Below are 14,779 nucleotides of genomic sequence, written 5' to 3' on the forward strand. Positions count from 1 at the left end.
CAACCAGATCCTTCTCACACCTGGATCAGAAAAAGACGTGCGAACGATCGGCAGGCTTTGGCACGGGCGGTTTTTCAATCCGACGCGCGGAACATCGATTTTGCACGCCGCGTTCGCCGTCGCATGTTATTTAAGCATCTTTTCCGGTGAAAACATGTAGTCTGGTCTAAAATGGTCCTGGATTGGGCGCTGCTGCTGCTGCTGCTGCTGCTTTCCGCGGGTTGCAGCGCAGACACAGATGTAGCGCTGGAGAAAACCGATGTCCCGGTTGTATCTGAAAGATGCATGATGGATACAAACAGGTTCCTCTGGGAAATCAACCAGGACAGGCCAAAGGAATACGCCATTCACAGTAAGAGGAGACTTTTATACGGTTGAGGTTCTCGTCGGGAGTGACAAGGATGGACGGGATCAGGAATGAGTCCATCGGAGTGAAAAAACATGTTAGATGTTTAGGAGAGAAGGTCAGAGAAGCCTTGTTGGGTCACGTAGAGAGCAGGGATAGTGAATATATCGGTAGACGGATGCTGGAATTGGAGCTGCCAGGCAGATCTAGCGCAGCAAACCCCAACTTTTTAGTGCCGGGGACCAGTTTTATGCATGAAAATGTTCCAGCGGGGTTCATTAGAATAAAAACTTTCGTCAGTTCACAGTATTAAATCTGTTTGAATTGAAGCACGGTAGTTAGGCGAAGGCGGACACACTCCTTTTTAAAGTAAGATCTGGAAAGTGTGATGAAAAAAACAACAATTCGGACCAAGACGGATTTTCTTTGCGGACCGATGATGCCGGCGTTGGGGACCGCTGGTCCAGAGAAGATTTATGGAATGTCGTGAGAGAGGATGTGAAGGTGGTTGGTGTGAGAGAATAGATGGCGAAGGTCGATTCGACCCCTGAAGGAAAAAGCCGAAAGGAAAAGAATAAGAAGAAGAAGACGTTTCTATGGTAACCTGTTGGGAATCAAGGTCTCATTTCAGTTTGGGTCTGTTGCAGTTTTAGTTACGGGGCCAAACCTCTGCACCCTTAGATGAACCGCTATCCGAAAAATTATTATCCGGATAAATTCTAGGTTTTTATGTTTAATTGATCAGTAGACGCGCGAGACCGGCCGCATTGACCGACGTATTTGAATGTGTAGTGTCGTGTGCAAACATTTGTGGGAAAACAGACAAAAGTCACCGTGGTTAAACTGCAGACGAGCTGGTTAAATTTAAAACAAACCAAGAAGTCAAATAATCTTAAATGAACGGATGAAAACAAACAGTCGGTTTAATTAAAATTGTAAATATTTAACTACCGGTATGTGATACTCTACATTAGAGTTGCTGTAATGGGTTTAGTTCATTTTAAATTAAATCTGTTTGATTCTGTTTAAGTTTAATTCTGCCTATTATCTTGGAAACTCCCGAGGTTTGAAGTCATATGGCTTACAAGAATATTTTGGAAGTTGAATTTTAAAAAGAAGGCTTTTGGAGGTGTATGTTACTTGTCACGCCATTTCATCCGATGATAATGCACATTTTATTTATTCGTATCAACCAAATTGGCACCGCCGCAGCTCATTATTAGTATTTTTTGTGTGTATTTACAGTGTACGATGCTTTTGGTAAGATGGGGAGCAACTTTGCCGGAGGTAATTCCAATCGGCCCGGTTTGCTGAGGCAGTGCCGCTCCGTGCGCGGCCCCACGTTCTCCGGACAGTACTGCCAGGTGTTCATCAGACAGGTACAGCCGCCAAAATACGGAGGCCAAAATCCTGATATTGGAGTGACATTCAAAGAAAAATGTTGAGCAAAGTATTTCCCTCCTGCAGGGAACGGCCGAGTACTTTGTGGGTATTTGTGTTCCCAACTCTTGTGAGGAAGAGGAGGTGGAGAGGCTGGTCGTGAGCGGTCAGTTCGAATAAAACGCCGCAAGTTTTGGTTTCACGCCATCCGGGGATTTCTCGCACTAAAACTCAAATTTCAATAGGGGAGTTTCAGCTCGGACGGAATTCCCTTATCGCCCCTCTGCCTCGCATCCTGGTGAACCAGTCGTCTCAGGAGGTGCTCATGACCCACTGCGTCCCCAACGCGATGGCGCCCGACGCCTCGGATGTCACGTGCATGTAAGAGTGCGAAAAATAATCGACCCGGTCGCCAGAAAAATCAGTTTATGACCGCGAGCAACTGCCAAGTTAATGCAATCCAAGTATCTGCACTTTTTTTCCCAGGCGGAGAACGTTATCGCTAAAAAGATAACACGTCTGTTCATTTTAGACCTTTCTCATCATTTCGACCTACATTCACAGTATATGGAAATAACCCCAAATTAATCTTATTATCATTATCTTGTGGTGATGCCTCCATATTCCAGAACTATCTGGGAGAAGTGCACCGCTCTCTCCATAGTCTTTAACCCTCATATTATGTTAAGGGTCAATTTGACCCATTGGATCAATGGGTGAAATGGGTCAAATTGACCATTAACATAATATGAAGGTTAAAAGTGGTCAGTTGTAACTCATATCTCAGAGCTTTTCTCCCGCAGGTTTGTGTGTTCGGTGATGGTCGCGCTTCCTCTTGCCGCCACGCTGTTCACAGCTTTAAATAGTTGGCGAAAGAAAAGAGAGGTGGTTCCCACGGTGGAGTCTTCCTGTACGAACCCCGGCGTCGGCCTGTACGGAACCCTGAGGACCAACGGCTCCTGTGGCGGCGACATAAATGACACCTCTGCAGAAGATAATAGTGTGTACCCGGTGAATTGTGTAATTCTAAATGAAATAGTATGAAATAACCGATGCTATCAGACAAACAACTAAGCTTAAAATAATATCTTCTCCTTTCGGCTTTTCCCTTCAGGGGTCGTCACAGCGAATCAACCTTCTCCATCCTCATATCCTCTCTTACTGCGTCCATAAATCTTCTGTTTGGTCTTTTCCTCAAGACCTCCTTCCCGGCAGCTTCAATTCCAGCATCCGTCTACCGATATATTCACAATCCCTCCTCTGTACATGACCCAACCATCTCAGTCTGGCTTCTCTGACCTTCTCTCCAAAACATGTCCTCTGATAGACTCATCCCTGATCCTCTCCATCCTCCAAGAGAACCTCCACATCTTCATCTTTGCGACCTCCAGTTCTGCCTCCTGTCTTTTCGTAATTGTTACTGTTTCTAGTCCATACAGCGTCGCTGGTCTCACCGCTGTCTTGTACACCTTTCCTCTCCTTCTGGACGATAGTCTTCTATCTCATAGTACCCCTGACCCCTGCTCGAACCCGTCTCTTCACCCCTTTTCCACACTCTTAAACTCATATAATTACGTAAAAAAGGGCTTCTTGTCGAAATCTTCTGTCGTGGCAAAGACTTGAATTTCTTCACTTGAGAGCTGAAGAAGCCTCTCGGCAGGAGGGCGGAAGCATCTTCAAGTGAAGAAATTCAAGTCCACGACAGAAGATCTAAACAAGAATTCACCGTGAGCCGGATCTGCGGTTCTTAACCTTGTCGGAACCCCATCAGTTTCAGACGCGCATTCGCCGAATCCTTCTTTATTGGATCGAGGATCGGTTTGTTGATGGGTACAAAGCAGAGAACAGGCAGACGAGCCTTTTCAAGGCTCTCCTCACCTTGAATTCGGCAAGCGTCGTGTTCTTATATTCCCCGTCTCCATGCAGCTTAAAGAAGCGTTCCCTTAGTTTTGCCGACGCCAGACTAGAATCGCTCAACTTGATATTGCAAATCACACAGTTTGGACACCGACGTCCCATCATCACGCATATCCGTCCGACCGCTTTCTTTTTTTGCGCGACATAATTAGAATGACGGGATTAAAATATTGAGAAATAAATCACACTCGCAACCATCAAGACTGTCACAAGTTGACTACTGAGCGCACCAAAGTCCCTGCGGCAGAAATGAGCCCAGGTTAAGAACCACTAACATGGATGAGAAATAGTCAACCTTTACAATAAACACCAAATGCAACAAATAAGGTTTAGTGATTATCAGTCTGTGGTGATGCTCACCACACAGGATAAGCGACGGCGCAAATAAAGATAACCAAATGTTCGATGATGAAATCCTCTCACAGATGGCGGCGAGCGTACATGGCGGTGTTTTTGGCAAAGCTGCGCGTTCCAGTACCTTCAGGCGTTCTCTCTACAGAACACCATCCGTGGCGTCTTTAGCACCTCCTCGCCACCTCCAGAAGGAGGCTACTCCTCCCTGAACGGCATCCGCGTGCTCAGTCTGCTGTGGATCGTATGCGGCCACTCAACGCAGTTCCCTGTCGTTAACAACTTGGGTAGGATGGAAATTCAGCCACGCACTGCGACTCGCACGGTCGGTCCGGTCATTTTCTATTATTTCTGCCATAGATAACTACAAAAATTGGAAGGAGACCGTTGAAAGCAGCCCCCTGTACGTGCTGGCAATCAGCGGACCCGTGTTTCTAGCCGTAGACACCTTCCTCCTGCTGGGGTGAGATTTAAAACAATTTATACCGTACTTTCATTTTCTTAAATAGGGATTTTCACAGACGATTTACTCGTCTGTAACAGGGGTGGGCATTAATTAGGCTGACGGGCTTTATTTCTTATTTTATTTTTATGCACTGGCCAACTAGGTAAACAAAATGAAAATTACAATTTGGAAATGTCAATTTTTTGGCATTATATTTCAATTTAAAAATCATAAATAATAATATAAATGTACCGACCGACATTATTTTGGAAAAAAAATTAAAGGAAAAAAAAATTAAAAAGGAAAAAAAAAGTTTCTATATTAAATATTGATTGAAAATTCTTGTTAAAATATTTGCAATTATTTTGTCTGGCGGGCTATATTTCTTATTTTATTTTTATGCACAGGCCAACTAGGTGAACAAAATGAAAATTACAATTTAGAAATGTCAATTTTTTGGCATTTTATTTCAATTTAAAAATCATTAATAATAATATAAATGTACCGACCGACATTATTTTGGAAAAAAAATTAAAGGAAAAAAAAATTAAAAAGGAAAAAAAAAGTTTCTATATTAAATATTGATTGAAAATTCTTGTTAAAATATTTGCAATTATTTTGTCTGGCGGGCTATATTTCTTATTTTATTTTTATGCACAGGCCAACTAGGTGAACAAAATGAAAATTACAATTTAGAAATGTCAATTTTTGGGCATTTTATTTCAATTTAAAAATCATTAATAATAATATAAATGTACCGACCAACATTATTTTGGAAAAAAAATTAAAAGAAAAAAATTAAAAAGGAAAAAAAACAAGTTTCTAAATTAAATATTGATTCAAAATACTTGTTAAAATATTCAAAGAAAATAATTTGGCGGGTCGGATAGAAATGCAAAATGTGGCCCACGGGCCGTAAAATGCCCAGGTCTGGTCTATAAGCTAACTCCGGTAAATATGTTTATATATCATGAATCTTATCTGTATTATCTAACTGTGACATAAATTCTGTGATCATTTTAATACAATTAACATACATAAATATATATTAAAAAAAATGCACAAATTGATTCAGATTTGACCATTTATCTCCAGTCCATTATTCATTTCAATCAGTAAATTTTGCGGTAGATAAGTGTGATCATTTATTAAGATTAATATGATTTGAGAAATAATTGGAAGAAATGAAAAGAAGAAAATGAAGAAGAATGAAATCACAACATTACAAAATTTACTGGTGAATGAAGGTGAAAAGAAAATGTTAAAAAATGTCACTATGAAATCATCTAAAAAAAAAAAAATCCCAGGAAATTTTCTGGAAAAGAGCCGCCCCTCCTATCCAAAATATCTGGTTATTCATCCTGTTCTCTGAGTGCAGCGTCAGAAGCCTTTCTTTTTGAAGTTATTCCTTATTATACTGGCATCACGTTCCATATAATACAATACACCAGTCAAAAACTCCCTGCCGCGCAGTTATTCATCTACCCGGACCCTCTGGGAACAACCTTTTAAAACATTTCCAAACTATCTTCTGTTTCTCAGAGGCCTCCTCAGCGCCAGGTCTCTCCTGGCCTCCATCCACAGAGCTGAAGACCAGCTGAGTCCCTCTCTTGTGGCCGACTACCTCTTCAGAAGGATCAGACGGTGCGACGTGAAACCGACCGCCGGCTTCCGCTGCGTTCGTTCATTTTTCGATTTTCATTTCGAACAAAAAATGCGTCCGCAGGATTCAACCGCTGCACCTGTTCATCATGTGTCTCACCATGGGCCTCATCTCTGTGATTGGCTGGGGACCCTACTGGTTCCCATTCATAGATACACTGATGGACTGCAAGGCATACTGGTGGGCTAACTTGCTACTCATTAGCAATCTCCTCCCGGTCCATGAGATTGTGAGTTCATCCAGTATTTCATGGATATGCTAAGCTACTCTAGTTGTCGGAAAAAAACATTTCAACATCTTCATTCTGCCCAGTGTGTTCCTTGGACGTGGTACCTCTCCTTGGACTTCCAGTGCTATGCTACAACTCCTCTGTTGGTCTACTTTTACAGGCTGTATGTCTTAGTCTTAAAATCTAAATACAATTTATTATAATGGGATACATTTTTTTTTTTTTTTTTTTTTAAATCGACTTCACTTTTCTCCAAAAGGAACGGGGTTGTTTTCAAAGTGGTGGCAGGAGGCCTTCTGCTGATGACGACTTTGACCGGTGCCGTCATGACGGCTCTCCTCCGGCTGCCGGTCTTTCAGCCGGCCACCATGTAAGACCGGTTGGCAAAGATAAAAACTTTGGTTAACGGGTCGGCGACTTTTACCGCTCGAAGAGCCATTTGGTTCCGTTTCCTTACAGTAAATAAAACACCGCGAGCCACACGACCCTTTTGAAATTTAAAATGAATGAACATGGCATATAATGTTTTTTTTTCTCCTTTATTCTTTGGCTCAACAAAATATGCGTTGCATTTTTTTTATCTTCATTTATTGATGGTGATCTTTATCATTTTTATTTTATTTTTATTCTTATTTTTTATCATTAGCTATTTTATTCTTTATTTCTATATAGAGTTCTATTTTGATTCCTCTTCACTTTATTCGGTGAGAAGGAGCTGCTTTCTCTTCATCTTTATTGTTGATGGTGATCTTTACCATTTTTATTTTATTTTATTCTTATTTTTTATTATTAGGTGTTTTATTCTTTATTTCTATACAGAGTTCTATTTTGATTCTTCTTCACTTTATTCGGTGAGAAGGAGCTGCTTTCTCTTCATCTTTATTGTTGATGGTGATCTTTACCATTTTTATTTTATTTTCATTCTTATTTTTTATTATTAGCTATTTTATTCTTTATTTCTATATAGAGTTCTATTTTGATTCCTCTTCACTTCATTCAGTGAGAAGGAGCTAATTCTCTTCATCTTTATTGTTGATGGTGATCTTTACCATTTTCATTTTATTTTATTCTTATTTTTTATTATTAGGTGTTTTATTCTTTATTTCTATACAGAGTTCTATTTTGATTCTTCTTCACTTTATTCGGTGAGAAGGAGCTGCTTTCAACAAAAAGCAAAACTATGTTGGACTGAATCTTCATCATTAGAAAGAAAAGTCAAACACGAATCAGGTGGAAAAATTAACACGGCATAAAACTTTATTTTTCTTCCTCTATAATTTGGCTTAACAAAATATGTGTTGTATTTTTTTTTTCAATGAATTGCAGAGAAAACAAAATTACATTTCCGTACGCAACAAAACATTTTGCGCTCCGAAAAAAAAACATTGTGTTGAAGATTACTTTTAAGCAAAATACTCAATGTCTATTTGAGTCCTTATATTTATGAAAAATTTGCCAAACTTAAATTATCCATCGGCAACAAACAAAATATGCCTGTCATACTTTTACAAGCGCATGCGGTGACTTATTAAAAGCAACAAAAATATTTTAATATGTTTTGTTTAGATGTTACAAGATCACCGTAATATGCAAATTTCAAAATTTTCATCACTGGGTTGACGGTTATTTTTAAACAAAATACTCAATGTCTATTTGACTGTTTCTTTTATTTATGAGGAAAAAAAAACTTAAATTATCCACCGGCAGCAAAAATGCTGTCTTCTCTATTTTAACATGTTTTATTTAGATGGTACAAGATCACCATAATATTCAAATATCAAAATTTTCAACATTGGGTTAAAGGTTATTTCTAAGCAAAATACTCAATGCCCATTTGACTCCTTCTCTTATTTACGAGAAGAATAAACAAACTTAAATTATCCGCCGGCAGCAAACCAAAAATGCTGTCCTCTCTGTTTTAACATGTTTTATTTAGATATTAAAAGATCACCATAATATTCAAATTTCAAAATTTTCAACATTGGGTTAAAGGTTATTTTTAAGCAAAACACTCAATGTCTATTTGAGTCCTTCTTTTATTTATGAAAAAAAAAAAAAAAAAAAAAACTTGCTGTCCCCTCTGTTTTAACATGTTTTATTCAAATTTAAAATGACACTTTAAAAAATGAATGAACCCCGCCCTTCCCCACGCCAATGACAGCCAGCATTCCAGATATTTTGAATTCAAAGACCGTTTCATCCGTTTCTGTCTCAGGACGTCTGAGAATTACGTCTTGTATTACTACGTGAAACCTCACACCAGGTACGGACCATTTTTGATAGGAATCTTAACAGGAATCTACCTGACGACGAAGAAAGCCACGCTCATAAAGCACAAGGTGAGAGGAATCGTCGGTGTTTTTCGGTTCGTGTCACCGGACGCGCTCTTACCTGGTTGTCACGGTGTCTCCGCAGTGGCAGGCCGCACTCGGTTGGTTGTGTTGCTTTTCCGTCATGGCCGCTGTGGTGGGTTTGGCGTACGTCCTCAGGGAAACCCCGGACCGTCCGTCCTTTCCACATGCCCTCTATCAGGGACTGCACAGATCCCTCTGGGCTCTGGCTATAACATGGATCATACTGGCCTGTGAGGACGGATATGGAGGTAAAGCAAAAATCAGAGGCCTACCAGTGGCTACCGGTAGTTGGACTACAGAAGCCATTTAGACGCTCTATCACACAACCCTAGTATTTCTTTCAGTCGTAGATTGATACCACCAAGGAGCTCCACTGAACGCCGCAGGAGGTCTTTCCTACCTGAGGCTATCAGACTTTTTAATTCCTCTTCCATCAGCCGAAGGGAATATTCAAATGTTTTTACTTGTTAAGACCTTAAACACTTGATAGCCTTAACCCTCATATTATGTTAAGGGTCAATTTGACCCATTGGGTCAATGGGTGAAATGGGTCAAATTGACATGTTATGAGGGTTAACCTTGACACTTTATATTTTATCGTATTTCTTATTCTCCCTCCTTCCTACTATTATCTATTATTGTTATGTTTCGCTTGAAATTCCGGCACAACAATTTCCTTCGGGATAAATAAAGTAGTTCTTATCTTATCTTATCTTAGTTTACAAATTACAAATAAGACTGCAGAGGATGAACACAATCTATCGCTCGGGTTGTTTCATCCAACCTCTCCCCGGATGAACCGATTAGAAACTTTACACTTTCTCACGATTTCCTCACCCAGGCCTCGTCGAGCGTCTCCTGTGTCTGAAAATCTGGGTTCCGCTCGCCAACATAAGCTTTGCCTGCTACTTGACGCATCCCGTCTTTATCATCCTCTACATCGGCCTACAAGAAACCCCCATCCACTACTCCGACATTAACTTCGTGAGTTCCCAACCAAGCCGTCGCCTTCTAGTTTCATCATTCTAGTTTGTCCCATGACTGTTTCACTGTCCTGTTGTCCAGATGTACCTGTTCCTCGGTCACCTGGCGCTCACGCTGGTGGTGGGCTGTGTTTTGAAACTGCTGGTCGAGAAGCCGTACCTCCTCCTCAAATGGAGATCCGCATAGATACGGTTCGTCCTCTCCGTTTGAAGCGAGTCTGTCTTTACAGAAATAAAGAAAAATTTGTTTGTTAAAAAATTTTTCTGTTGCCGTTTCATGCTGTGAAGCAATAATCTCGATTTATACACATACATACTACATGTTGTCATATGTATAAACTTTATCTTTTTTTAATTTATTTTGATCTTTACCATTTTAATGTATTTTTATTCTTATTTTTTTATTATTAGAGATCAATAAAGTATTCTGATTCTGATAAATCTATACATCAAACCTTTGGACTGAATCTTCAACATGAGAAAGAAATATCAAACACAAATCAGGTGGAAAAAAAAAAACATTACGAAATGCAATGGTAACCATAAGATAAGATAAGATAAGATAAGATAAGATAAGATAAGATAAGATAAGATAAGATAAGATGACATAATGTGACATAAGATAAGATCATTTTTGGCACATTGCAGAAATTCACATAAGAAACTAGTTAAATAAAGGATTCAAATAGAGATATTTCCATTCTTTTTTCTTCTTTTCCTTTTCAGTAACCAAATTTAATGTAGAATAAATTCTAAATAATTTTCTACTCATTAAAATCCAAAATGTTACATTTGCAAAGATGCCAGAAAAAATGATGTTTACCAGTTGCTCTGTCACAAAGCTAGCTTTCCCTGACGCAGTGTTTTTGGATGCAGCTTCGGCGAACACATCCATCGTGGATTGGCTTTCCATTCTTGGACATTTTTTTTTTTTTTCTTCTGAAGGCTTTTGGAATACTTCCCTCCACGTTTGGTGTCAAAATGCCGCTGTAGATTGTACACTTTGACAACCAACACTCCCTCACAACACAAAACACAGTTTTTTTTTCTCCTTCAAACACAAACATGTTGAAGCGGCCTTCCATCTGAATCGACTTTTCTCTTCCAGGACATTTAAAGATCATTTGTATTTTGAAATTCCACTTTTTGAAAATGGCATCGATGTCGGATACAATGCAATCTAATGGCGGGATGCCGTCATTTCGCGGGTTAACGTGATCGGCATGAATGGTGGGAAATGTAGTTGATGGTCGATGCACGCGTTTGACTTCTTTATTCTAAGACTATCGGACCTTTTAAGACGTTCTGGCGGGCCACATTTGGCCCGCAGGCCTCGAGTTTGACACGAGCCTAAAACAGCATCTCTGGTCTCACTGCTATCTTTCACCTGTCCTTTCATTCTGGCTGACAATTTTTTGGGCTCATTTAAAAATCTAAAAACCGTTATCTGAAATCTCATTGTTGTTGGGGGAGTCGGCGACCCGCCTTTGTTTCCAACTTTCGAAGCCCCTCACGTCAGTGATGGATTATTCTGAATGACTGTACGTATAAGTGTCGCTATATTTATCGCCCCCCCCCCCCCCCCCCGGCGGCGTATCTTATTCTCCCATCATCCCAGCAGAAAGACAAACGCAGCCACGTGGCCGGAACTCTGCCGTCAGTGAGTGACTCAGCTGGTGATGTCACAACAAGGGGTTTTCGGTTTCCCACGGCTTCATTTCCACAGAGGCACCTGAGCTACGCGGGAAAAACCAGCATGTGCGTTTAACATTGTTTCACCGTGAGTAACGCGACGATTCCTCCGCTCCTCATGTCAACGTGGCGGGATATTGGTTTCTCTTCACATGTTTTAGGTCAGGGGTCGACGACCCACGGCTCCGGAGCTGCATGCGGCTCTCCGATCCCTCCGATAAGGGTCCCTGTGGCTGGAAATAATGAGCAAATATTTCATTAAAATGTATTTTAATTTATTTCATTCATTTTTAAAATGTTATTTTAAATTTGGAGATTATGGTGATCTTGTGACATCAAAATAAAGTGTGTTAAAACTGAGAGGACAGCATTTTTGGTGGATAATTTAAGTTTGTTTTTTGTTTTTATCTCATAAATACAAGAAGGACTCAAATAAACATTGAGTATTTTGCATAAAGGTACCTCAACACAATGTTAAAAATGTTGAATATTACGGTGATCTTGCAGCATTTAAATAAAACATGCTAAAATATTTTTGTCGCTCTCATTAAGCGACTGTACATGCCAGTAAAAATATGCCAGCACACAGCGGGGACGTCATATTTTGTTTTCTGCAGGTGGATAATTTGAGTTTAGTTTTTTTTTTGGTTTCTTTTTTCTCATAAATACAAGGACTCAAATAGACCTTGAGTATTTTGCTTAAAAGTAACCTTCAACCCAAAGTCTTTCTTTCAAAATATTTTTTTGCATGCAGATATGTAATTTTGTTTTCCCTGCTGTTGTTCATTGATTTAAAGAATGCAACACATATTTTGTTTATACATCGCATAAAGGCTTTAAAAAAAAACAAAAACATTATATGCTGTGTTAATACATTTTAAGTTTCTAAAGGGTTGTGTGGCTCCCGGTGTTTTCTTTACTGTGCAGAAAACAGGTCCAAATAGGAAATGTTGCCAACCCCTGTTTTAGGTAGTTTAAAATCTATTGCTAAGTCAGTTCTTGTCACTATTTCCACTCTCAGATAAAGAATCCTGTTTTTTGTTTTGCTCTGCTTGACGGTCGCACCTCCCACTGACATGAAGATAAACAATGACTGGACAGGAACATCATAAACAATACTAAGTGCAGAGTGAGATGTCTGTTTAAGTAATAAAGTGATGATCTGCATGAGTAATGTGGAAAGTGAGGCGGTGCAAATATGAGGTAATTAGATAAATATGATAATATTACATTTTGGGGAAAATTTCGTGATTGAAAAGGGAAATAAAAACAAAACTGAATCAACTAAATTACTCAAAATGTCATTTTTTTTATATCTAAATAATATTAAAATATGCATTTTAATAGTTTTGTATTTTTAGCGGTCGAGTCATTTCTCAGCAATTTTACAAGATTTTGATTAATTTTTCTGCTTTTCCTTTTTCACCAGTGAAAACTAGTGAAGCAGATGAAAGAAGAGATTGAATTAAAGAATATAATATAAATCTAATTGAAGGATCTAGGGAAATTGCATATGCCGCCGTTTTTAAATATAGGCTATGAAGCACCCCGTTAAAAAGTATGACATCATTTCCTGTTTTCTTTCTTGAATGCATTTTAATCCCCCGCCACTTTTGCCCAGGGGCCTTAAACGTGATGCCAAAAATGGTTTGGTATTTCTTTGACGACATTTTGGCAGAGCGTCCTGGAAAAGCGTCCCCTGAGCCGACTTCCACCGCAGGCCCGCGCATACAAAACAAGGCGGTGACGCACGGCTCCTTCACGCACGCCGCCGCCGTTCTCCGGCAAGTCCTGGGAAGGAGGTCAGGCGACAGGCTCGAGGCAGACCGCATCAACACGGTGTAAAAATACACCGCGCCGCAGTAAGACGACACTTGTCCCTCCATGACTACACGATTCCGCGAGGCCGCGTCCAATCCAAAATTCCCACAACAACATACTTAAGAGGGCGTAACATGTCTGACGGCTTTTTAAGTTGGTTTACAGTCGATTGAAAATTCAGGAAATCTAGTCCTCCAATTGTTCCTCGGATTTTGATTGAAAAAGCACCGGAAAATAGGAAATTGCTCTTTTTCAAGTGCTTTTCTTCTGTACGGTTTCAGATAAATATTGAAAACTACGTCGGTGAAGACTTTGCAAGTTGTCCTGCAAAGTGAAGACTTTTTGAAGAAGTTTTTGTGTATTAAATGGGATTGATAAACCATATACAATAATTGAATGCAATAGTATTCACATTTATATGGTAAACTACAATATTAAATGCTGTCAAATACATTGATTAAGTCAACAGTAATAATGTGAAGAATTACCATTACTAATAAAGATTGGATTTCACTACAATGCAAAGTATTAGATAATTAGTCCGACACTCTCCCACCCACCCACACACTCACACACTCACACACACACACACACACACACACACACACACACACACAAACACGACTCCTTCTGCTCCCAAGTCCATTTACAAGGCGCCACAAGAACAGGTGTGTGTGTTACATAACGGGACAAAACCCCTAAAGGCAAATCGCATCATTACGTGACAGAATGTGACTGCATTTTATTCAGTTTAGTCGGCTTGTAAAGCCAGCTAGAGTTTATGTTGTTTTTTTTTAAAAAAAAAGCAAAAAAACATTTGAGATAACTATAGCTACAGAGGTGATGAGATCCCACTAAATGGTGGATAAAACAATTAAAATTATTTTGAGGTTCTTTGTTTGTTACGATTGTTATTGGTTGTTTTGTTTTGTTTTGTTTTGTTTTGTTTTGTTTTGTTTTGTTTTGTTTTGTTTTGTTTTGTTTTGTTTTGTTTTGTTTTGTTTTGTTTTGTTTTGTTTTGTTCTTCCTATTCAAGCCATAATGGTGTTTATTTTTGGCTCCATTGTGAAATTTTTATTTACAACCTGCTGATTTTAAAGCTGTAATAGTATCCATAGCAGGAACAATGATGGAACAGCCATAAATCACCTGCGGTTACGAAACCATTGGATTTTATGAAACAACATTTCGTGAGAGTGGATTTATGTTGCCATGCTACAGAGCTTGGTTTCCATGTATACTTGTTTAATTTAATATTTTAATATTTTATTTAAATATTTTAAAATATGTAATATTTTATTTTAATATTTATTGTATTTCTTATTCTCCCTCCTTCCTACTATTATTGTTATGTTTTTGCTTGAAACTCTGGCACAACAATTTCCTTCGGGATAAATAAAGTTGTTCTTATCTTATCTTATCTTGAATATATTTTTCAAAACTTTTAAGGAGAAGAAGGCCGACACAGTTTCCTCTTGAGGACAAAGAGGAGGGAAAAAGTAAATTCACTAAATAATTTAAGTAAAATATTAATATTTTCAGTGTAAAGATTTTGAGACATCAAATAATCAATAGATGAATACATAGATAAAATGCAA

The 14,779-nt window shown here is 39.0% G+C and overlaps 1 protein-coding gene and 1 long non-coding RNA gene across 6 annotated transcripts in view; one reads left to right on the forward strand and one right to left on the reverse strand.

Moving 5' to 3' along the window:
• The window catches only part of LOC147230999 (uncharacterized), a 40,558-nt gene that overhangs the window by 24,439 nt on the left and 1,340 nt on the right, over window positions 1-14,779 (reverse strand). The window contains exons 1-3 of one of the 2 annotated variants that reach the window (XR_015106583.1): window positions 11,448-11,576; window positions 9,757-9,890; window positions 8,723-8,913 (exon numbers count right to left, since the gene is read on the reverse strand). This is a non-coding gene — a long non-coding RNA (uncharacterized LOC147230999). Of the gene's footprint in view, window positions 1-8,688; window positions 8,914-9,756; window positions 9,891-11,447; window positions 11,594-14,779 lie in introns of those variants that run through there. The other variant, XR_015106582.1, reaches the window with a different exon arrangement.
• On the forward strand, window positions 1,602-14,531 carry oacyl (O-acyltransferase like). Of its 4 annotated transcripts, XR_015106581.1 has the most exons (17): window positions 1,602-1,725; window positions 1,814-1,892; window positions 1,972-2,107; window positions 2,530-2,726; window positions 4,069-4,281; window positions 4,355-4,457; window positions 5,982-6,083; window positions 6,166-6,331; window positions 6,415-6,494; window positions 6,591-6,701; window positions 8,547-8,670; window positions 8,747-8,933; window positions 9,527-9,669; window positions 9,751-9,860; window positions 11,290-11,448; window positions 12,982-13,222; window positions 13,463-14,531. XR_015106581.1 is itself a non-coding variant. In XM_086152046.1 (15 exons), exons 1-14 carry the CDS (start codon window positions 1,612-1,614, stop codon window positions 9,853-9,855), a joined length of 1,860 nt encoding a protein of 619 aa, XP_086008172.1. In that variant the 5' UTR covers window positions 1,602-1,611; the 3' UTR covers window positions 9,856-9,860; window positions 11,290-11,547. The 4 variants fall into 4 exon arrangements, 2 of the variants coding, with proteins under 2 accessions (XP_086008172.1, XP_086008171.1); XR_015106580.1 differs by having other exon boundaries at window positions 12,982-14,531; XM_086152046.1 differs by lacking the exons at window positions 12,982-13,222; window positions 13,463-14,531 and having other exon boundaries at window positions 11,290-11,547.

This window comes from Fistularia commersonii, chromosome 9 (assembly GCF_037954325.1).
Source record: "Fistularia commersonii isolate RoL2024-O1a breed Wild chromosome 9, RoL_Fcom_v1.0, whole genome shotgun sequence".
Classification (NCBI taxonomy): domain Eukaryota; kingdom Metazoa; phylum Chordata; class Actinopteri; order Syngnathiformes; family Fistulariidae; genus Fistularia; species Fistularia commersonii.